Raw genomic sequence first — 22,249 nt, 5'->3', positions numbered from 1 at the left:
GCTCAATAGATTCAGATATGGTGCCTGCATGTGTCTGCATGCTGGGTTGGGGAAAGTCTCAACAAAGGAACAATGGCTTCTGTTAGCACTTCTGTCTGGGAGAAGGCTGCCCTTCCAGTCCTCGCCCTGAACCCAAACAATTCAGTTCCTTTCCATATGTCCCTGGCACCTTTAGCGCTGCTACCCCGAAGCTGGAGTTCAGAGCGAGTGAGTCCATCAGCGAGTAAGTACATGTGTGGGCCCTTTAAGAAGATTGCCTGGGACTCCAGCTGCCCTCCATCTCACTCAACCACAATCTCCACTGGATTTCACAGCCAGCAGTTATGAGGCCTTCTCTTCCTGGTACTGGAGCCCTGGGCTAGGGAACGTGGTGTGGGGCTGGGACCCCTCACTCTTCAGGAGGGACCTCTACAGCTGAGATAGCCCTCCCAATTTTTAACTGCCACATGTGGGTGTGGGGCCAGCCTGTCCCACATCTTGCCCCTCCTACCAGTCTTGATGTGGCTTCTTCTGTATGTCCTTAGTTACAGGGCTTCTGTTTGGCTAGAATTCAGGTGATTCTCAATGATGGTTGTGCTGTCTTTGGTTGTAATTTTGATGTGATTGTGAGAAGAAGTAAGCACAGCATTTCCATACTCCACCATTTTGACTGGAACCCCTGTTTTTTCTTTTAAAGTCTATAGTTTTATGTCTTATTTGTTACATCTTCTAAAAATATGTTATAAAGTGTTATAGTAATGATCATTCTAAATTCTTGTTTGCTGTAGTGTTTGAGTAGATATTCTTTATCAAACTAACAAAGTTTCCTTCGGGTATAAGTTCACTATGACATTTTAAATAATAAATAACTACATTTTCCTTTTACTGAATTCCCAATAATCCTTCAAGCATCACCACCTCCTTTGTTCAAATGTTTATGTACAAGTATATATTCTTCTCTTTTGGGTCTACATAGTACTATTTGCATGTATTATCACATTGTATTGTAATTGTTTATTTTTCAAACTTCTTTATAAGCTTGTGAACTTTAGTAAAGAAACTTTGTTTTTCTTGTCTTTGTGCCTTTGTTACTCAAAAAACGTGTCTATAATAGAATTGTATTTAAATATATGTGCAATAAATGCGTTAGATTTCAAAAAACCTCGATAAATATAGTTATTATCCCCAGTGCCATCCTTTCGTCCCCTCTTACCGTTTCTTTCCATTTACTATGTTCTGAATCTCCATAGGTCATATGGTATAGCAGCAAAGGCTGGCCATATGGCTTTAATCAATTTCTAGCCTCTCTGAGCCTGTGATTTCTTATCTGTAAAGTGGGGGATCCATCACCTTTGGGATTCAATTCATTTTTCCCTCCCTTATTGAACACTACTATGTACTAACTGATAAGGATGGAACAAAATTAGCTATGACTCATTACCACGTGTTACCCTCATGACCCCTCCTACTTCTTAAAACCCTTCTTAAAATGAACCCTAGGGAAGTAGGTTCATTTTAACTGCTGAACAATATGCCTGGTTCCCCAGCTTGCTTTATCCTCATTTTTCTCCTCTGCCAGCTCACAGGTGAGTCTACCCAGATCCTCTTGCTCTTTTGACTGCCTTCCCCATCATGAGGTGTATTTCCAGGCTCTGGGTCCACCCTGGAGGCTCTTCTTCCTTGTCTAATATTGCTTTTTATATCCCGTGGTCTCTGAATCCCAGAAGGCAGAAAGAGACTAGAAGGAGACTAGAATGAATGACTCTGGGGACCAATGGCCCTTCTGACTGTCCTAGGGAAAGAAGGGCTGAAAGAAGTGGTTTTGGGTATCAGAAAGACCTGTGTTCTAATCCAGATTCTGCCACAAATTAAATGAAGAATGTCATCTTCCCTGAACTTTAGCCTTCCTTCCTTTTGAGGGTAACTTTAAAAGCAAAATGAGATCGTACAAGTGTTTATTATTTTCATAAATATTAAAAATATTTTATTTAAATATATTTATAACATACTTATACATTTTATAGTTAGAAATATATTTTTAAATTATACATAATAACTATACTGATGAAAGGAAATATTTGAATTTTATCTCTTAACCCAAGCAATCCAATTAGTCCTTGTAGAGAACCAACTCATATTGTCAGCATTTTATGTTTAATACCAGGAATGACTGAGGGCTTTTTCTACCTGTCACAGGTATTCTAGTTTTTTAACATTTTACTATACTCAGGGCTCTCAGAAAGGACCAGGAGCTCCATAAGTTAGGAGTATATATCCAGTCATCAAACTTGTGGGGTTCCTCCATGAGGTCTCCCTCTGAGGATTTGTCACAGCTAATTCATTTACGTGTGCCCCAGACCTGCTTGAAGTGACCTGCCCGTGACTACACATCAGTCAGCACTCCCAGTCCTTTCTTACCCCAACCTGTTTTCGCCAAGTGTTCAGCGTCAGCAGACTCTCACCCTCCTTGGATTCATTAGAGACTGGCAGTTTTAGGAAGCACCTGGTTTTAGGAAGCAGGTGGTCCTAACATAGGCTTTCGCTTTGAAAACCATAAATGGTGATTAAAAGTGGAACTTGAGAAAGGTGAGGTGGGGGAGGACATGACAAGTGCTCACCCAAAACCTGAACTGTGGGCAGCAGGGTGCAAGTGTGTGCCATGCTCCAGGAAGCTGTGGGCACCTGGACTACCATAAGTCCATGGCTGCAAAGAGTCCAATAGTGTCCTATTCCCTTCAAGGGGCAGGACAATGGAAGCAATGCTGGCCCTGGACAAGTGCTGCTGGGTTTGACTTAGTAGCTAAATCTGTGAATAAGTTACTCATCTGTGAAGCTTTGTCTTCACAAGTTCATAACGGAAAATGAAACCTAGCTTGCAGAATTAGTGCAGTCCTTTAAATGAGATATCAAATGCAAAACAATTAGAATAATAATCACCATTTATTAAGCTCCTCCTACTTCCAAGGCATTTTTCATACAATCACCTCACATGTCTGTAAGATAGATGTTATTATCCTCAATTTACAGATGAGAAAACTTAGGTTCAGAGAGGACAAATATCTTGGGCAACATTATACAACTAAATGAGAGAGAGAGAGAGAGAGAGAGAGAGAGAGAGAGAGAGAGAGAGAGAGAGAGGAAACTGAGATCCCAAAGATAGTGTCTTTTCATCACACCAACATGCATAACACTGTTGAGCTGGTACCAGAGAAGTGCTCAATACATGTGCATTCCAGCTGACTCTTCCCAGGAGAGCTAGTTGTGATTCCTGCCCCCTCCAGGTACATGAGGCCAAGGTAGGGACTGGAAATGCCCAAGAAGAGCAGGTAATTCTGTTTCCAGAATGTGAGTGCACCAACAGGGACCCACCCCGGGCAAATTCAGAGGGGCCAAGGTGCAGCTCCGCTGTCTCAGGATTCTCATCTGGAAAACAGGCACTGTAATTTGTCCCCAACTCAGATTTTGTGATGAGTAAATGATACAGGAGTGTTGAGGAGACAAGAAAAAAAGGAAAACAGAAAAAGTGTGTGGGGGGTTGGGGGGGATGTTGGGGAGATGTTGCAAAGGACCAGAATATACAAGAAGGAGGGGCCAGGAGATGAGTGAGGGGCAGAGCAGTAGGGAGCTTGAATGTGAATGTTTCGGGTTAGGGTTGGAGAGGTAGCAAAGGTGTAAGGTGAACTGGGAGGTTTGCAAGCCTCTGCCTCATATGTAGATGGTTCCCGACGCATAATGACTCAATTTGCTGTTTTCTGACTTTATGATGTTGTGCATCAGTAGAGACTGTATTTTGAATTTTGAATTTTGATCCTGTCCCTGGCTAGCAATATGCAACTCTCTGGTGATGACAGGCAGCAGCTCCCAGTCAGCCATGCGATCACAGGGTCAACCAATCCTCTGCAGTGTACTGTGTTGACAGTGTGTTTTGGATATTGTGTTTTGTGTTTTTGTATCCCATCATGTCTACAAAACTATGTTTATTGCTTCTGGTGAAAAGAATAGAAAGTAAATTGCTCCTGAGATGAAATACCTTGAGGTGAAACTCAAGATTATTGCCCAACTGTAGGCTAATGTAAGTGTTCCGAGCTTGTTTAAGGTAGGCTAGGCTAGGCTAAGTTCTGATGTTCAGTAGGGTAGATACATTAAATGTATTTTCAACTTTATGATATTTTCAACTTATGATAGGTTTATCAGGACATAACCCTATCATAAGTCAAGGGGCATCTGTACATGGCCCTGATTTAAAATGTTCTTTCTAGGATGCATTTGTTAGGGAGAAGTTACGTAAAAAGTAGTCGTTTCTAAAATCTTTTCTTTTTCTTTTTAAACAATTTCCTTTAATGGAATTAATCTTACCCAGAAACAAACACGTAAATGACTCTAATGCATACAGCTGAAACATTCCTGATGGAGGGGGTTTGTGTAAACTCCGCCTACCACTGCCTGCTCCATCACCCACCCCCTAGACTTTCCTCTAAGTTCTTCAGAAATCTACTGCAGCACTGCCACAGACCTCAAGGGTGACAGGGGGCACAGCTTGGGAAAACCTGCCTGCCTTAGGAGCCCTGATTCTTTTTTTTTTATTATTAAATTTATTGGGATGACAATTGTTAGTAAAATTACATAGATTTCAGGTGTACAATTCTGTATTACATCATCTATAAATCCCATTGTGTGTTCACCACCCAGAGTCAGTTCTCCTTCCATCACCATATATTCGATGCCCCTTACCCTCATCTCCCACCCCTCACCTCCCACCCCCCTTACCCTCTGGCAACCACTAAACTATTGTCTGTGTCTGTGAGTTTTTGTTTCTCATTTGTTTGTCTTGTTCTTTTGTTGTTTTTGGTTTATATACCACATATCAGTGAAATCACATGGTTCTCTGCTTTTTCTGTCTGACTTATTTCGCTCAGCATTACTCTCTCAAGATCCATCCATGTTGTCACAAATTTTCCTATATCATCTTTTCTTACCACCGAATAGTATTCCATTGTGTATATATACCACAACTTCTTTATCCATTCATCTATCGAAGGACATTTTGGTTGTTTCCATGTCTTGGCCACCGTAAACAAAGCTGCAATGAACATTGGAGCACACTTGTCTTTATGTATAAATGTTTTCAGATTTTTTGGGTAGATACCCAAGAGAGGGATTGCTGGGTCATATGGCAATTCTATTCATAATTTTTTGAGGAACCTCCACACTGCCTTCCATAATGAGCCCTGATTCATAATACTGGCCTTCCACTGACTTGGGATATGTCATCCTCGGAGCATGAGTCTCCTCATTTGTAAAATGGGACTGGATTAGATAGTCCCTAAGATTCCTCTCAGCTTTGAGATGCTCTGGTCTTTGGTTTCCATGAGGATGTGCCATGACATGCTGGTGCATTCTGATGGAGGCACTGACTACTGGGAAAGGTGCTCGGGGACTGGGCTGATAAGCAGAAGGTGGGCTTTACACCCTCTCCTAGCCTGAAGTCTTTGTCCTGTGCCACCATCCCTGATTCTGGCTGTACTGATGATGGCCCTCTCCCTCCACTTGACTCTTCAGCCTTGGGGGAACACTTTAAGGAGTGGAGGTAAAGGGAAGTGGCATAAGGGGGGAGCTGTTGTCGCTTCCTGTTATGGAGGGCATCTTAAGGCAGACTCTCCTGATACCAAAAATATCTATGTCTTGGCCAGGGCAGAAAGCAAAGGGTCTTCTGCCCCAGCTCCCTTAATCTCCAAAGGCAAGTTGTTGGGGAATGTTCGCTGCAGGAGATATCCCCCTGTGTGCTGATCAGACTCACTGTTTTGCTATGAAGTAGCCAGTGACTGGTCTGTAGGCATTAGTTTCCAAGGAGAAGCTCACCTTGCCATGTAGCCATCCAAAAAAGTTTTGGAAAATCTCTGTTTCTCAATTTTAGCCATTCTTCTGAAAATGAAACCAAAAAATTGGAAGCTTTCTTAAGGTCTGTTCCTTACAACACTACTCCCTGACCTGTCTCCCACCATGTTATAGATGACTCTGTACCTTCTAAAGGTGCTTTCATACCCATATTCACCCTTCACTCACCCCAACATCCTGGCAAACAAAGGTTATATTTTGCCTATGAGAGTTAAGAACACCAAAACTCAGAATGGTAAGCAGTGAGTCAGCAGTGGAGAGAAAGCAGGCCTCTGACACAGAGGAACTAGCTAGTTTCTCATCCCACTTCTGCCACTTCCCAGTTTGGGCCTTGGGAAAGTCATTCAGCATCTTGAAGCCCCAGTGTCCTCATCTATAAAGTGGAACTTATCCTCTACCTCATGGAGTTGCTTTAAGGATCAAGAAAAATAATGCCCATTAAATTAGTTTTATCACAGAGTGATACCAAGTGTTTGTTGCTGGAGTTATTATTATGGAGGAACCAGAATGAAACCCAGTTCTTCTGACTCCCAGTTAAGCCAGAGCTCTAAATTTTTTATACACTCCATATTGCCTGGGAGGAGAGACCATCTCCATCCCTCCTTGGGTGGGATCTCAGACCCCATCACCAGGTCATCTGGAACATAATGCCTATAGATATTGGCTAATTCACAGCAAAATGGTATCATGCAGGGTGTCATGCAGGGTCTCTGGTCCCCCTCCCCACATAAGAACACAGGATATGGTGAGGCCAAAGAGGAACACCCACAGACCCATAGGTAGGGGAGTCATAGCACTGTATTCTCGCTGGCGGCCAGGCAAGACACACGAAGTAAGATCCACATGATCTGCAATTCGCTGTCCACTTCTCTGCCTGCCAACCAACCAACCAACCTCACTTGCTAACTGCAATCCCTGCCTCTGCAATCCCTGCTTGCTAGCTCAGCCACCATTCGCTGTTAGCGTAGCCACAGCAGTTATATTAGGGGCCAATGGCTCACTGGTTACAGCTGACGGCCAACTAGCCACAGATGATGGCCATCTGATCACAGTTGATGGCCATTTACTACCCGAGCCATCACCTTTCTACATGAGGCCGAGAGCCTGGAAACTTCACTCTTGGCCCTGTCCCCACAAATGGTATGCCCAATCACCACCCAGGGGAATATTTCCTTCTGAAGAATTTTAAGTGGAAAATAAATAGATATTCAGAGAGTGCATGTGAGAAAGAGTTGGAGACTTTCTCAAGGAAGGATCTTGAACTAGGCTTTATGGATCTTGAATAAGATTTAGATGAGCAGAGACAAGAACAAACAGAAGTTTGTGAGGTAGAAAGTAAAATGGGATCAGGCTGCTTGTCTGGTGGTAGTAAGTGTACGGCATCCTGGGCTTCACATCTTCCCACAGCATCGTATGGTCATCCTGACCTTGGAGCAGAAGTCCTGGGCTTCTCTCAGATACAATCAACCCAGGTCATGTGTTATCCCTGAATTAATTACTATGCCAGAGAAAGGCTACCACCTGAGCTGGATGCCTGTCCTTACCCAAACCACCGGGCTACTACAAAGTGAGGCAGGGGTGAAATGGATGCAGGGGAGTGAAGTTACACCATTCACTGCACTGATCTAGATGGAAGGGTAGGTGGACGAGTCTCATAGGGCCAAATCTTCCCAGGTCTTGTAAATAGGCATTGTTAGTAGCCCCTCATTCTCTACAGTCATCTGACCCCACAAATCATGTTAAGTCCCCCCATTGTGCATTCCCCAAGTACCTGTTACCCCCCTTTTTATAATACATGTAGTTACTTATTTCATGACAGTCTCCCAACACCATGAGTGCAAAGATCATGACTGTCTTGCTCCCCACTTATATTCTCAACTCCTAAACAGTACCTGGCACAAATGTAAAACTAAAAAGAAGTGTTTTTTGTGTTTTTTCCCCTTCTGCCTCCGCCCCCCGACTCCAGTTCAAGCCGTTGTTTGTCAGTCTAGTTGTGTAGGACACAGCTCCCTGGCCTATGTTGGTATTATGAGCTTTGCACTCCCCCCAGCTGAGGCAGTTGGTCACCTGTTGTTGCTGGGCCACTCATGGCTGAGAGCTGCTGGCCGCTCATGTTGGCTGCCGGCCACGTGGCAGCACACTGCAGGTCAGCTCCAGGGAGAGCTGTTGTTCACAGTCTTAGTTGTAGAGGGCGCAGCTTACTGGCCCATGTGGGAATCCAATCGGCGACCTCGGCGTTAGGAGCTTGGTGCTCCAACCACCTGAGCCACTGAGCTGGCCCTAAAAGTTTTTACAGGAAAGAACGACTGAATGAGAAAAGCATGACCTACCTAAACATGGTAAAACTCTATAGGGTCACACTTGCATGTGGAGAAGCTGTCACAGAAAGGGGAGATTCAGTTCCTCCTTGGACAGCTGAGAATTGAGAAGTTTCTTGTTTCACAGTCAACAGGGAAGAGGAAACAAAACTGGTTGGGACTCATAAATCCTGCTTCCTATCCTCTGAACTCACATTTAGGGATTGGCATGAACCTATGTGGGGACAGAACCCCAAAAAGCAGTTTCCAGGCTCTCGGCCTCACATAGACAGGTGCTGGCTCAGGTAGTAAATGGCCATCAACTGTGATTGCATGGCCATCAGCTGTGGCTAGTTGGCCGTCAGCTATAACCAGTAAGCCATTGGCCACTAATATAACTGCTGTGGCTGTGCTAGCAGAGAGAGAAAAAAATGGGGGCTAGCAAGAAGATGGTGGCTGGGCTAGCAAGAGCAGATTGCAGAGAGGCGGATGCCGCCAGGGAGAATATAGTGGTATGACTCCCCTACCTATGGCTCCGTGGGTGTTCCTTTTTGGCCTCACCATATCCTGCGTTCTTGTGTGGGGAGCGGGAGCAGAGACCCGCAGGCCTCCCCGCACGACAACCTACTTTCTTCCTTTATGACTGCTTTTGCCACCCTGAAGCTACAAATAAGGTAGAACAAACTCCATCTAGACTTATGTTAGCAATTTACAGTTATCTGCCAACTTCATTCTAAAAAGGAACTATAAATTTGGAAACATTTTCTTATATCGCCACACAATTCACATCTTTTGACATTTATCATGAGAATATAGCTCCTCGTGTGAAGTGAACAAAATAATTTTTCATAGTTTAAATACATGCACACATGCTAAAGCCACATCCTGGCAGTTTTCTCACCTCCCTAACTTAAATATCTCTCTAAAACCTCATGTGAAACTGAAGTTACTCTAAGGTACCCTACATTTAAGCATTATACCAACTTGAAGGCAAGTTATATTCAATCTTTATTTGACTGCAAAATTTTAACTCCTTCCATTTCTGTTGTTAAAGTGAATGAATAAATGCATTAACTAATCCATCAAAAATTCAAAATAAAATTGATTTTGTCTATAACATTTAGTGGGATTATTTTGACACCCCTTGAGATATTCAAAGAGAGTAACTGAAAAACCATCCTGCCTCAGTATTAGGGGAGCAGGGAGAACAGTTTTTTGAAAAATCAGGTTGCTTAATAGGATAATTTGATAAAGTCCTGAAGGATCCAAAGAATATATGAACTCACTGATAAATTATAGGGAGAAAAATGTTTTAAAACAGGAATCAGCTCCTAAAAGGCATTCACCCAGGGAGAGAAACCAGTACTTTTGGAGATAAATTTAGCAAAAAGGTTGGTCAAGATACCAGACCTGTAATCAAGGGACTAGGTCAACATTTGGTAGCATCAGATTCTCTTACTCTGGAGCACTGGGAGAGTAGCTTATGCTGGAGGGAAGGTCACAAAAGGCCATAAAGAGAAAATGAGGATTCTTGAATCCACTATATCATAAAATAGAAAGATAAATTATCCTTAAAATTCTAAGCTATCACTATCATTAGGAACTTATAGCTTACTTCCCAATGTCCTGATCTGTGCTTGGGAACAACTGACCCCATGTCAGTTAGGCTGCTCCTTCCTCTGCATCAAAATCAACTCTCCTAGGAGCAATGGGGTGGGGGTATCCTAAGCAGGGCTTAGGAAGTAACCTCCCTGTCGCATCCAGCGCAACACGGGCAGTGAGGGTGCGAGAAGGGGCGGTTTGGATTAAGTTTTTAAGAAAGAAACAGAGACTTAATGCAGTTAAATCTCTCCGAAGGCCAGGGGTCTCTCAGTCTCAGACGACTGGAGCCCAGAATAAGGCTGACTGGAGGTTTTTATTGATAGGTATACAAAAATAAGAAAGTAACATTGTTTCTTACACGGTCTGTGAGACTCACTCATACATCATAACAGAAAACGTTTATTCCAATCACCCTTTGTCTGTAAACAGCCGAAGGACAAGGTCCCATGATGTCTTACCTAAGGTATGTACCCTCTCAGGGTCAAGTCTCTCGTATTGTAACAGTTCTGTTGAGATAAGTGGGGAGAACTGATCTTCATTGCCCTCATGACTTCTCTCACAATCAGGTGAGAGAGGAAAGCCAGAGACAGCAATGGCTTTTCCCAGGCAGGGGGAAGGGGAGGAAAGGCTCCTTTTTGGATCTTCTAAGGCAGCTCATTGGTGGTCCCCACTCAGTTCTGCCTGGCTTAGGTTGTATCTCCCGTGAGATATCTTACCCGTCTTTGGCTGCAAACCATCTTTTGGGGACCAGACAGAGAGACATAAGGTGTAAACACAAGGATGGAACAGAGTCCCAGAAAGGCACAGTCTCACAGACTCTTCTTTCCTTAAGGAAAGACACAGGGGGACAGTTGGCTAGGCTGTTGTGTGACTATACCTCCCCACTTGTTCCCCTGCAGGAACTTGTCAAGGATGGAACTGGGTCTTGTGGTCTACCTCAGAGCTTGGTCTTTTAAGTCAGAGGTCTCCAGGAATGGGGTGGGTTCACCTGCAGTCACCCCTTTCAGGAAAAAGTTCTGATCTCAATGGCTTCATGTGAGTGAAGTTCCAAAGGATTTCCCAGGGGCTGGTTGGGTTGGAATTAGAGACTTTCTTGGGACCTTCCCAGAACCCAAAGAGGGTAAGTAATTGCTCTAAAGTGCAGGGACTAATGCTTATTTTATGGTTCTCTGTGTCTGCAGGGCCAGCAGCCTCTGGAGCCCTGATGCAACTGGTTGGTGCCCTTGGGGGGTCTGTGATTTTCCCTCTGACACACTCAGTAGATCAGATTGACAGCATTGTCTGGGTCTTAAACACAACTATTCTTGTTACCATACAACCCAAAGTGGCGGACAGACAAGACAATGTCATAGTGATTCAAAATCATAACAAGAAAAGGCTGAGCTTCCCACATGGAAACTACTCCCTGAAGCTCAGCAAACTGAACAAGAGTGACTCAGGTACCTATCGTGTGCAGATATACAGCTCAGCCCTCCAGGGTCCCTTCATCCAGGAATATGAGCTGCATGTCTATGGTGAGTAGAAACAGTTCCAAAGGTGGATGACTGCTTTGGTAACGTGGCAAACTCCTTGATATTGGAGATATTTAAGCAAAGGCAGGATAAACACTTGGTAAGAATGGAAGAGAGAAATCCTGCATGCCTGAAGTAGATGTAGCTGATCCCTGAGGTTCTTTCCTACTTAGAGATTTTATAAGAGGCAGTGTGGTGCAGCAGATGGGCAAAACAGGAAGTGGCAATCACACAGGCCAAATGCTGGCTTCTCTACTTACTAGTTTCATGGCCTTAACCAAGTTACTTTGAAACTTAGTTTTCATATCTGTAATGGGGAGGAAAATTATAACTATCTTAGAAAGATTATCAGGTATAAACACCAATTACAATTCTTCCCCTACAGATTCCAACCAATTGAGAAATAGACACAAGAATCAGAAGGAGATAAAAATAGCTTTTTTTTTCTGGTAAAGCTCAATAGCAGAAATATTTTTCCCTAAGTCTAAACCTTGAAGCCCATTCAAGAAAGATGAACTTTCAAAACAATTGACCAACTACAATAATAACTGCCTCACTTACTGAGCTGCAAAATCATGGACACCAGGAGATGGGCCTCCAGGTTTGCTTATAGGAGGTAGGCCATTTACCTTGATCTAGGTATGTCTTCCATATATACATAGTTGAAGGGAACAGAAGACATGCATTCTGTGGGCAAACTAGCTACGGGAGGGGAAGAAAGGGCAAACCACACTTAGCAGCGATCTTAACAGTTCAACCCCACAAGCAGAAAAATGTAGATAATAGATGCCAGATTCTCACCATATCAGCGATTAACCAATTAATCATCCTCTGAGGGAGAGGAGTGAGCACAAAGTAGGGAGAGGGACCAGTAGTGTTATTCCTCCAGAAAAGTAAAGTGAAAAGTCTCTTCAAAGAAGCCTAAAGATAGGGTAATAGGGAGTCTCTAAAAAAAAGTTTAAATTAGCTAACATCTAAAATGCATTTAACATAATATTGAATGTCAACTGTAACTGAGAAAAAAAGAATTAAAAATAAATAAAATAAAATGCATTTAACACAATGTTTGTCATATGGCTGTGTTAGTAAATGGCAGCTGCATTCTTGTTGGGTTGTTATTATATCTATTACTATTGTTGTTGTTGTATAGCTGTGGGCAAGCTGACCAAGATAGTTCTCTTTCCCAGACAAGAATGACAATTCTACTCTGAATTTCTGCTTCCTCTCCACTCTGTTGTATGTTGTAGAGATTCAGGTCCAAGGTTCACAGAATAATTCAGAAAAAGGAGGGCAGTCAGCACAGTTTCCACCCTTGCTTGTCCATTTATCTTTTACAGAGCACCTATCAAAGCCCAAAGTCACCATGAGTCTGCAGAACAATAGCAATGGCACCTGTGTGACCAATCTGACATGCTTCATGGAACAGGGAGGAGAGGATGTGACTTACAGCTGGAAGTCCTGGGGGCAAGCAACCAATGAATCCCATTATGGCTCCATCCTCCCCGTATCCTGGAGTCTGGGGGAAAAGGATATGACCTTTATCTGCATGGCCAGGAACCCCATTAGTAGCAACTCTTCAAACCCCATCTCTGCCTGGAAGCTCTGTGAAGGTGACTGTCTTACTCTTCCTCCAGGAGCCGCTGGTCTGAGGATCTATACATTCTTCAGCTCCTGGTTCCCATGGGAACAACCCCATGTGAAAACTGGAGGCCTCTCGGAAGTCACCAGACTGGGAGGGAGGAAGGTGGTAGTTGCTCCAAAAGTTGGATCATTTTCCCTAACTGATTCTTTCTTCCCTGTGCCTCCACCTCTTCTCTCTTTAAAGGTGCTGCTGCTAACCTGGATTCCACCATTATCCTGAACCTCCTGTGGGTATTCCTCCTGCTCAGTGTCCTTGCACTGGTGCCAGTTATTTTGATTATGTGGCGAGAAAGAAGAAAAGGTAAAGCATGTACCATTTTCGTCTCCACCCTTATTCAGGCATTTTCTCCCTCATTTACTCAACAAGCATATGTTAACTGTGTTCCAGGCTCGATGTTAGGCACTAAGGATACAGAAATGAAAGACCATAGTCTCTGTCCTCAAAGAGAGCACCATCTGCCTACGCTCCTTAGTTATGGGGTAGAGTGCTTGACTCCTTAACTTCTCTCCTGAGGCCAAAGTCCTTTCAGTTCCCTCTCCAGTACCCACCCCTTTCCTTCCCCCAGAGGTACTGACTGATGTGGCCCCCTTGTTGACACAGGTCCCAGCACTGCTGACTCTGTTCCCCTGGCCTGGGAGGTGATGACTTCCAACTCAGAGACCCCATAGAGCAGCACCCTCCAGTCCCCATCCCTGTCAGTGCCCCCAAAGCAATCTCAGTCCTCTCTATTGGGTCACCCTCAGAGACCGCTCTGTACTCCCAACCTCAGTCTAGACACATTCTTCTTGGAGAAGCCTGATCTTGTCTCTGTCTCTCTCCATGCTGCCCCCCATGTTATATCCCTAAGCCCTGCTGATTTGCCTTCTCAGGATCCCACTGATACTGTCCATAAGGGTTATTGGGGAGGAACCTAAGCATGGATTCGGTATGAACTGTAGACTTCCCCCCTCTTGAAAGCATTTCTGACCTACTCTCTTTCCGTTTGGGTGCTTGGTCCAGAGACTGGGAAGTAAAGTGATGAGGCTGACAAGTTCATCCTGGAATTTTCCTGGGTTTAGCACTAAAAGTCCCATGTCCTGGAAAACCTTCTAGTTACAGGGAAACCAGAATGGTTGTTGACTCTAAGTAGGTTGTCATTTGGGGTGGTAGGCCAATGGAGTGGTGAGTGGAAAGAAAGGCCACTTCTGATTCTCTCCCAACTTGGTTGCAGGGTCCATTAAAAAAGAGAAGAGAATGGACATTCATCAGGAAGTTCTTAATTACTATCCCCCTTCTGGAGAGACCTCAGAGTACGACACAATCTCTAACCTGAATGTGAGTCCATTCCCATTTTTCCTGGGGCCTGATCCTCCTCTCTGAGGCCCTTCTCGTTTTACTTGAGATTTTTTTCATGGATTTGGACAACATGGGAAATGAGGATGTATAGCACCGTTTTTTTTCCCTTCAGACTGCACAAATACTTCACGTTTTGACCAAAATAATAGATCCTGGGAGGAAGTGCAAAATACAAAATCAAATGACTAAAAATGCTGAACAAACAGCATTATTAATATACAAAATAATTTATATTACTGAACTAGTAACAGTTGATGTTATCCATGTCTGTGAAACTTTGGAATCACATAGCTGCTCCGTTAAATGGAGTCCATGTCAGCTTCCAAAAACCAGAAGAGATTTCAGTTACTTTCATTCTTGATGCCTCATCAAAATTTTCTATAAGATCTGGAGCATCATCATCCTTTTAGTCAACATATTCTGGTTTTGGTGCTTTGCTATCCGACACTTGCGAGGGAACTATTCAGCTAACTTCCTAAGACTTGTTAAGCTGTCAGCACCAAGTTGACGTAATACTCCAGGAAGCATTTCTGTGATTGCTTTGGTTTCTGTATGACTGGTAATTGCACAGGTATTAGCAGAAAGGGAAGCTTGGACTTTGGGATTGTTGAAATGAATAACTGTCCCATCATCTTTAGTCATATTAACCTCTTCAATACCAGCTATATTATTTGCAGCCAGTTTTTTTTGTTGTGTGTGTTTTTTTTAGAGAACTATTAAGTTTTTTGTTATCAGCTGTAGCTATTGCATGTACCACCTTCTTCTTTCTGTGAGCTGTACCCTTGCCCCCTATCTGAACCTGAGCCTGAAGTTTGGCTATGTTTTCTTGATCCATGCTGTTGGTAAATCTGAAGCAGGGCGGATCCTCCAATTAAGGATGTATAGCTCTTGAAATCCAATGCACATGTGTCTCCCCCAAGTCTTTATGGGTTCTTTCTTATGCAGGAGTTTGTGGCCTCCAACTGGTTCTGACCCAAACAGTAAGGCTCATACTGTGATCTATAGAATCACCCCTTTCCTCCACATTTCACAATAGCCACTCAACAGGCCTGATTCCTTTTGCATAGGACACTGGATAGAGAAGTGTGCCTTTGACATCATATTTGAGTTATGGTGTCAGTAGGCTGGCTTTGGAGATGCCTTTTCCTCTGAGGAAACTTTAGAAGCCATCAGGAGAGGACTTAGAAGGCTCCACAGTGGCTCTGAGCCCACACTCGGGGCTACCCAAGTGCCCCGACCAGTGGGGCATTCAACAGGGACCGAAGGGAGACACCCTGAAAAGAGAAAATAGGAGGCACGAAGAAATGGAGGCAAGACAAAGTTCTGATCAAGCCTCAAATTTTTTATTGCAGCTACAAGATTATATGGGTTAGGGTAAACTGGGCGGGGAGTGAATGAGGAAGGAGAGAGGAGGAATGAGGAAGGAGCTTTACTTATCAGAGACGTGACCTTTTAAGGGCAAACTGACGGTTCCAGGAATTAGGTCATGTGCTGCCGGATAGCATAGTTTCTTTGAGTCAGGCTCCTACACCCAAGTGTGGGTCACTAAGCTGAAGGGAATGAACACAAGGTTAATCCAATGGAAACTCTTTGAAGAATATAAGAATAAAGTTTAAAGAAACCCAAATAACAAGAGATAATTTGGAGACATAAACTGTGTAGATAACTTCAAATATCACCCCAGGAACAATCACTGTAGCCCAGGATGGACTAGCTCCTTATAGGTCATAGACTGCTTTTCCACATTGGCCCATTTAATGAAGAAATAAGAACACTGTGGAGCTTCAAAATCCATTTTACTCCAGCCTTTAGTGTCTCCCAACCAGGTTGCATCTTCCTGCTCTTACCTACAACTTTTGCAAAAGGAGACATTACATTTCCTCTTTGAAAATGTTAGTGTCCTGAGAGCTCCTTCCTTCCCACAGGGAGACTGCTCTGTGTTCGCCTCAGTCTGGGTTCTGTCAAAATTGATCACGTTCTGCTCCCTTTTGTCCTGCTCAAGACATATTCCCAGGAGACAATAGGACTGTCCTGGATGTTCAGAAATAAACTTCATCAACCCAGGGTATTTTTCTCCAGCCTGGAAGGAGCTTTTGTTATTGCTATTACTGTTGGGTTTTTTTTGTTGTTGTTTGTTTTTTTAAGATTTTATTAGGGAAGGGGAACAGGACTTTATTGGGGAACAGTGTGTATTTCCAGGACATTTTTTTCCAAGTCAAGTTGTTGTCCTTTCAATCCTAGTTGTGGAGGGTGCCGTTCAGCTTCAAGTTGTTGTCCTTTCAGTCTTAGTTGTGGAGGGCGCAGCTCAGCTCCAGGTCCAGTTGTCGTTTTCTAGTTGCAGGTGGTACATCTCACCATCCCTTGTGGGAGTCGAGGAATCGAACTGACAACCTTGTGGTTGAGAGGATGCGCTCCAACCAACTGAGCCATCTGGGAGCTCAGCAGCAGCTCAGCAATCTGAGTTGCAGGGGGCGGAGGCCACCATCCCTTGTGGGACTCGAGGAGTTGAACCGGCAACCTTGTGGTTGAGAGCCCACTGGCCCATGTGGGAATTGAACCGGCAGCCTTTGGAGTTAGTAACACGGAGCTCCAACTGCCTGAGCCACTGGGCCGGCCCCTATTACTGTTGTTTTGTTTTATTCTGCCCATCGTCATTCTTACTGAGCTCCTTTTCCAAGGACCCTGATTTCCAAGGGCCCTTTTAACTGATGGAAAGGTTTATTTGCAACATTATTAAAATTACTTCAACTTATCCTTTAATTAAGAGGCTCATAGCTCATGGGGACTTAGATATCTTATATTTTTTAAATTAATTTCAACACAACACAGTTTTATTTTATTTTTTCCCCCTTTCTTCTGCCTCTCCCCCCCCCTCCAGTTCAAGCCGTTGTTTCTCAGTCTAGTTGTGTAGGACACAGCTCCCTGGCCCAGGCTGGTGTTATGAGCCTTGCGCTCCCCCCGGCTGAGGCAGCCGGTCGCCAGTTGTCGGTCAGCTGCTAACAGCAGCTCACTGCAGCTCACTGCAGCTCTTGCTGGCTGCCCCACTCATGCTGGCTTCTGGCTGCTCATGGCGGCATACAGTATCCCACAGCAGCACACAGCAGCTGGCAGCAGCTCACACCAACCTCCGGCTGCCTACGGCAGCCCAGCTCCAGGGTGAGCTGTTGTTCACAATCTTAGTTGTAGAGGGTGCAGCTCACTGGCCCATGTGGGAATCGAACCAGCGGCCTTCAGCGTTAGGCATTAGGAGCATGGTGCTCCAACCACCTGAGCCACCAGGCCGGCCCACAGCACAGTTTTAAAATAGTGCAATTGTTTCTTTTTAAATAGTTACTAATAATTATAATAACAGTCACTAGCAAGAACATTTACCACTACCCATTCCTGTTTCAGAACTCTCTACCTCCATCACCATCTCCTCCTGTCTCTGCTTTCCTTTCTCTGGATTCTGGACATCTTTTTTGCCTTGTCTATGTGATTCAGGGGTGGATGATAATTTGTTTCGTTTTGTTTTGTTTTGTTAATAGAAAACTATTCCAGAGGAAAATTCAATAAATACGCTTTATTCCACAGTACAAATACCCAAAGAGGTAAGACGTGTTAGAACTGGGCTTCATCTCAGTTGTCCCATTGCTTTTCCTAGTTCAAGCTTAGCTTCAAATTTCTTGGACCGCAAGGAGCTCATGTTTCCTGTCCTGGTATTATAAAGACATCTCCATTCTCTTTGCTTACAGTTACAGAAGAATATAGAGAATAGAAGAAAATTGTGTTTTAGGAGCCAAATGGGGCTAATGTGGAACAAACAGTAGCAGAGAGGTTCTACCCTGTTTCCCCGAAAATAAGACCTAGCCAGACAATCAGCTCTAATGTGTCTTTTGAAGCAAAAATTAATATAAGATCAGGTCTTATATTATATTATATAAGGTCTGATCTTATAGTATAGTAAAATATAATATAATATAATACCAGGTGTTATATTAATTTTTGCTCCAAAAGACACATTGGAGCTGATTGTCCGGCTAGGTCTTATTTTTGGGGAAACAAGTTAGGTAGGAATGATAGGGAAAATCAGCCCGATCCTGACTGAGGGTATACATGGAGGGAAAGGCCATGGTTAGGCTGTGCTTGGGAGGAGAGGAACAGCTGTTAAGGAGACTCCAGCTTGCTTCTGAGCTACCAGTAAACTGGAGGCAGGAGAGATTTCCTTTTCTTTTCTGTGGTCTAGCTCTTATATCTAATTTGTACACTCCCCCAAGTCTAACTACTAAGGTAGTAAGTTTTAAAGTGTATTCATTCACAGACCACACTTGGCAGAAACAGTGATGCCTCTTTTCTCCCCTCCCAACCAGATCCGAAAAGATGAGGATGAGTAAAACAGTTTGCTTAGTAATAGGACAGATTGGTTCTGATAGGTTATTGGAAGAGAAATTCAGTTCATTGAGCATTCAACAAGATAAATGTGTGTTAGCCTTAAGGAATAGTTTCTCTAAAGTCAGAATGATTAAACAGTGGGAGCAAGAACAGCGGGAGGCTCGGGTTGAGTAACCTTGGCAATTAAGAGTGTCTGGGATGAAGGGGTCACCTAAGGGGGATTCAGAGTCCTGCCCACCTTAACACTATGCTTTCTTATGTCTGCTTAACAGATGGAAAAACCCCACCCACTGCCCACATCACCAGATACACCAAGGCTATTTGCATATGAGAATGTCATCTAAACAGCTATGTGCTCTTTCCTGTCTCCCCCCACCCCCAAATAAAAAGTCAAACGAATTCACTAATGTGACCAAAAATATCGAGGAAGAATGAACATTGACTTCCTTCCAGGATAACTATGTATCTTTTATGCGACTTCAAATTTATGAGTTACTAATTCTATCCACTGCTAAGAAATCTCCTCAAACCCAGAATAACTATGTCTTCCTGGAAATGTTACTGTGAATTTATCAGCCAAGCCCAAGCAAGGGGCTTAGAAGTGTCTCTATTGATATGTAAGTGCAGTGTCACACAAATGAATGATGGCTCCATCCCTGACCTCGGAAGTCAGGAATACACCAAAGGTCTGTTTGTCAAGAGGGCAAAACGACAGGAACAGCAGATGTTTCCAGCAGAGGCAGATATAGCAGCCAGAAATGGATTTATTAACCAACATATTAATTATGTACCTGGTACAGTGATGAACTTACACTGATTTTGGTCAGTCATGCTGTCTGCTCTCATGAAATTGGCCCCTCATGAACTACTTCTGTGGGCAGTCACACCAGGCCTGACCACAGATTCCTAACACCCAAGGAGGCAGTTGTGGACCCATAGGAGTTGGGGATCAAAGTGCACAAGGACAAAAAAGCCAGGTTGAAGACTCGGTTTAGCTGGATGGAAACTCAGAAGTGTGCCTGACCCAAGGACAATGACCACTGCCCCAGTTTTATTTATACTCTTGTTCTACAATGAGAAGTCCAGGCCATACGCCTGTACAGAGCCCCTCTCAATGGAGAAACTGAGCGTGAAGACACACTTCAAATTATTACAGGAGACTTGGAATCAAGGTGTGGTCACTTGCAAACCTTTAAATTCACTTAAATCACTCAACCAATATTTATTGAGAAACTCTGCTATGTCAGTCTGGCAAATAAGATGGATGTCATCTCTGTCCCCAGGGAGTTTACCTTCTTCTTAATGAAATGAAAAACCCGAGGATGGGAAGCGTTCTTTTGGTGGACTCATGTCTTGAATAGAAATATTGGGAACAGATATGATGTCCCACATCTAGGGGTGTGAAGTGTCAAATGACAAAACAAAAACAATTTAGTTTGATGTCCTTTATCCATGGATTGGGGGAGTACAGTGTCTCACCAGCAGTGGAACCCTCTTCCCAAGGGAATTTGGGCAAGTGTGAGTTTTATGGAGCATTGTTACAAGAGGGAACAAGGAAACAGGCATGATTGGCTAAAAGGTCAGGGCCAGCAGGTCCAGTTTCTAGGTTGAAGTGAGCTAGCTTGAGCCCAGTTAGAGGATTGTGATTGGTGTACATGAAGTTTCCTTGACAGTTGTTTCCTATAAGTGCAGATTGATTTAGGTTTAGATCTGTAACACGGGTCGGGCCACTGGGGCAGCCTCCATTTTGTGGGTCCTGATATACCAATTAACTTTATCAGAAGTTAACACACATGCAGAAATGTGTGTTAAAATTTGTGAAAAGGCAAAATATCAGGAGGGGGAAAAAAACCTTCACATGTAAGATGGTCAAGGTAACAGATAATAAACCTTCAAGAAAAAAACTAAGGAAGAGGGGACCAAAAGAACAGCCTGAAGCTGATTCAAGAGGAAATGAAGGTAGGAAGTAGGAAATAGTTTGTTAACTCTGAAGAACGTGGAGGAGAGCTGTGCTGGTCTCCACGCGGAGCGGCGCAGGTGTAGAAGAGAAAAAAATAATTTTCCCTCTACACTTCCAGGTTCTTGGCTGAGACACCCCTGTAATAAAAAGGCAGATTAACAGGAGTGAAACAAACAAGTTTAATAACATGTATACATCGGAGATACCCAGGAAAACTAACTCCCTGAAATGGCCCAAGCTACCACCCTAAATATCATCTCTAGCTAAAGACAAAAGAAGATGTTGGGGTTCGGGGCAGTTATGGGAGGTTATTAGCAAAGAACAGTAACTGGGTGTCATGCGGAGCGGCCTGCGGGGTCTCTGCTCCCACTCCCCACACAAGAATGCAGGATATGGTGAGGCCAAAAAGGAACACCCATGGAGCCACAGGTAGGGGAGTCATACCACTATGGTCTCACTGGAGGCTGGGTTCACTAGATGTGCAACCTGCTGTCCGTTTTTCTGCCAACTGACCGACAACTCTCCTCCACTCTCCTCGGCTCTCCTTGGCTCTCCTCTGTAGCCGCAGCAGTTATATTAGTGGCCAGTGGCTCAATGGCTACAGCTGACGGCCAACCAGCCACAGCTGATGGCCATCCAATCACAGTTGATGGCCATTTACTACCTGAGCCAGCAGCTTTCTATGTGAGGCCGAGAGCCTGGAAATTGCTTTTTGGGGTTCTGTCCCCACACTCCACCCCTACAGGGTCTCGGTTCACAATCTATGCGACAAGCGTCTTCCGCGAGGGGCTGTGTGCGAGGAGCCTGGAGGTGAATGCAATATCCTGGACATAGCCAGGCTCTCTGGGCACAGCCAGGGTGTCTCGGCACCACCAGTGCTTCTGGGCACAGCCAGACTTCCTGGACTTTTTAGGGTACCACCTATCTTCCCGGACACAGCCAGGGTTTCTCAGGGCACCACCAGTACTTCTGGGCGCGGCCAGACTTCCTGGGCTTCTTAGGGTACCACTAGTTTCCCCGGGTACAGCCAGGGTTTCTGAGGGCACTGCCACCCTCTCTCTGTGCACTGCCAGACTTCCTGGACTCAGCCAGGGCTCTCAGGGCACTGCCACTCTCTCTGGGCCTCCCAGGGTACTGTGCTGGAACAACAGCAACTCACAATCAAGGTGCTTACATATTCTCAATGGTGGCCAGTGAAGACACAAAAGTAAATATCCCCCAGTTCCAGTACATGGTGGTATGTTCCTAAACAAACAGTCAAGCTGTCCATTAAATTAGGGATAGAAGGCAAGTCCCCATAGTCCATAGTCATTCGCCAGGGCTGTCCTGGGGTGAAGGACGACCTTGACCTCACTCTCATCTCCCATGAGGACTCAGCAAGCCTTTCCTCCTGGGACAAGTCCCGCATCCAGGCTGCCTGAGCAGGAACTTCCCGGCCCACAAGGCCGCAACGACCTTTGCTTTCTAAGGCCTGTGCTGGTTGGGGAACTGTCCACATCTTCCCACCCCTCCACGGGGGTCCAGCTTTCTGGCAGCTGCTCCTCCTGGTCTTCCTAAAACGGAGTGTTCATACGGACAAACTGCTCCACTGCACTTTGGAGAGCTTTGGCCGGCACTGTACCCTGCTCGCTGCTCCATTTGTCATGCCGGGTGACCT

General features: G+C 44.4%; 1 protein-coding gene, 1 long non-coding RNA gene and 1 pseudogene across 7 annotated transcripts in view; 1 reads left to right on the top strand and 2 right to left on the bottom strand.

Moving 5' to 3' along the window:
* Positions 1-1,477: 1,477 nt before the first annotated feature.
* Positions 1,478-19,966, top strand: SLAMF7 (SLAM family member 7). Of its 5 annotated transcripts, none has more exons than XM_019718152.2 (7): positions 1,478-1,565; positions 10,955-11,287; positions 12,622-12,894; positions 13,110-13,226; positions 14,137-14,240; positions 17,789-17,851; positions 18,905-19,966. In XM_019718152.2, the coding sequence occupies exons 1-7, from the start codon at positions 1,511-1,513 to the stop codon at positions 18,974-18,976; spliced, it is 1,017 nt and encodes a 338-aa protein (XP_019573711.2). In that variant the 5' UTR covers positions 1,478-1,510; the 3' UTR covers positions 18,977-19,966. The 5 variants fall into 5 exon arrangements, with proteins under 5 accessions (XP_019573711.2, XP_019573716.2, XP_019573714.2 ...); XM_019718153.2 differs by lacking the exon at positions 1,478-1,565 and adding an exon at positions 10,673-10,808; XM_019718157.2 differs by lacking the exon at positions 14,137-14,240.
* On the bottom strand, positions 14,201-17,782 carry LOC141569325 (transcription factor BTF3 homolog 4 pseudogene; annotated as a pseudogene).
* Positions 19,967-20,403: 437 nt separating the features above from the next.
* The window catches only part of LOC109438342 (uncharacterized), an 84,919-nt gene continuing 83,073 nt past the window's right edge, over positions 20,404-22,249 (bottom strand). For both annotated transcript variants that reach the window (XR_012492846.1, XR_012492847.1), the window contains one exon: positions 20,404-20,729. This is a non-coding gene — a long non-coding RNA (uncharacterized LOC109438342). The remainder of the gene's footprint in view (positions 20,730-22,249) is intronic.

The sequence above is a fragment of the Rhinolophus sinicus genome, linkage group LG17, assembly GCF_036562045.2.
Source record: "Rhinolophus sinicus isolate RSC01 linkage group LG17, ASM3656204v1, whole genome shotgun sequence".
In the NCBI taxonomy this organism is placed as follows: Eukaryota; Metazoa; Chordata; class Mammalia; order Chiroptera; family Rhinolophidae; genus Rhinolophus; species Rhinolophus sinicus.
Note: the sequence above shows the minus strand (reverse complement) of the source record. Positions and strands in the feature narration are given on the sequence as shown.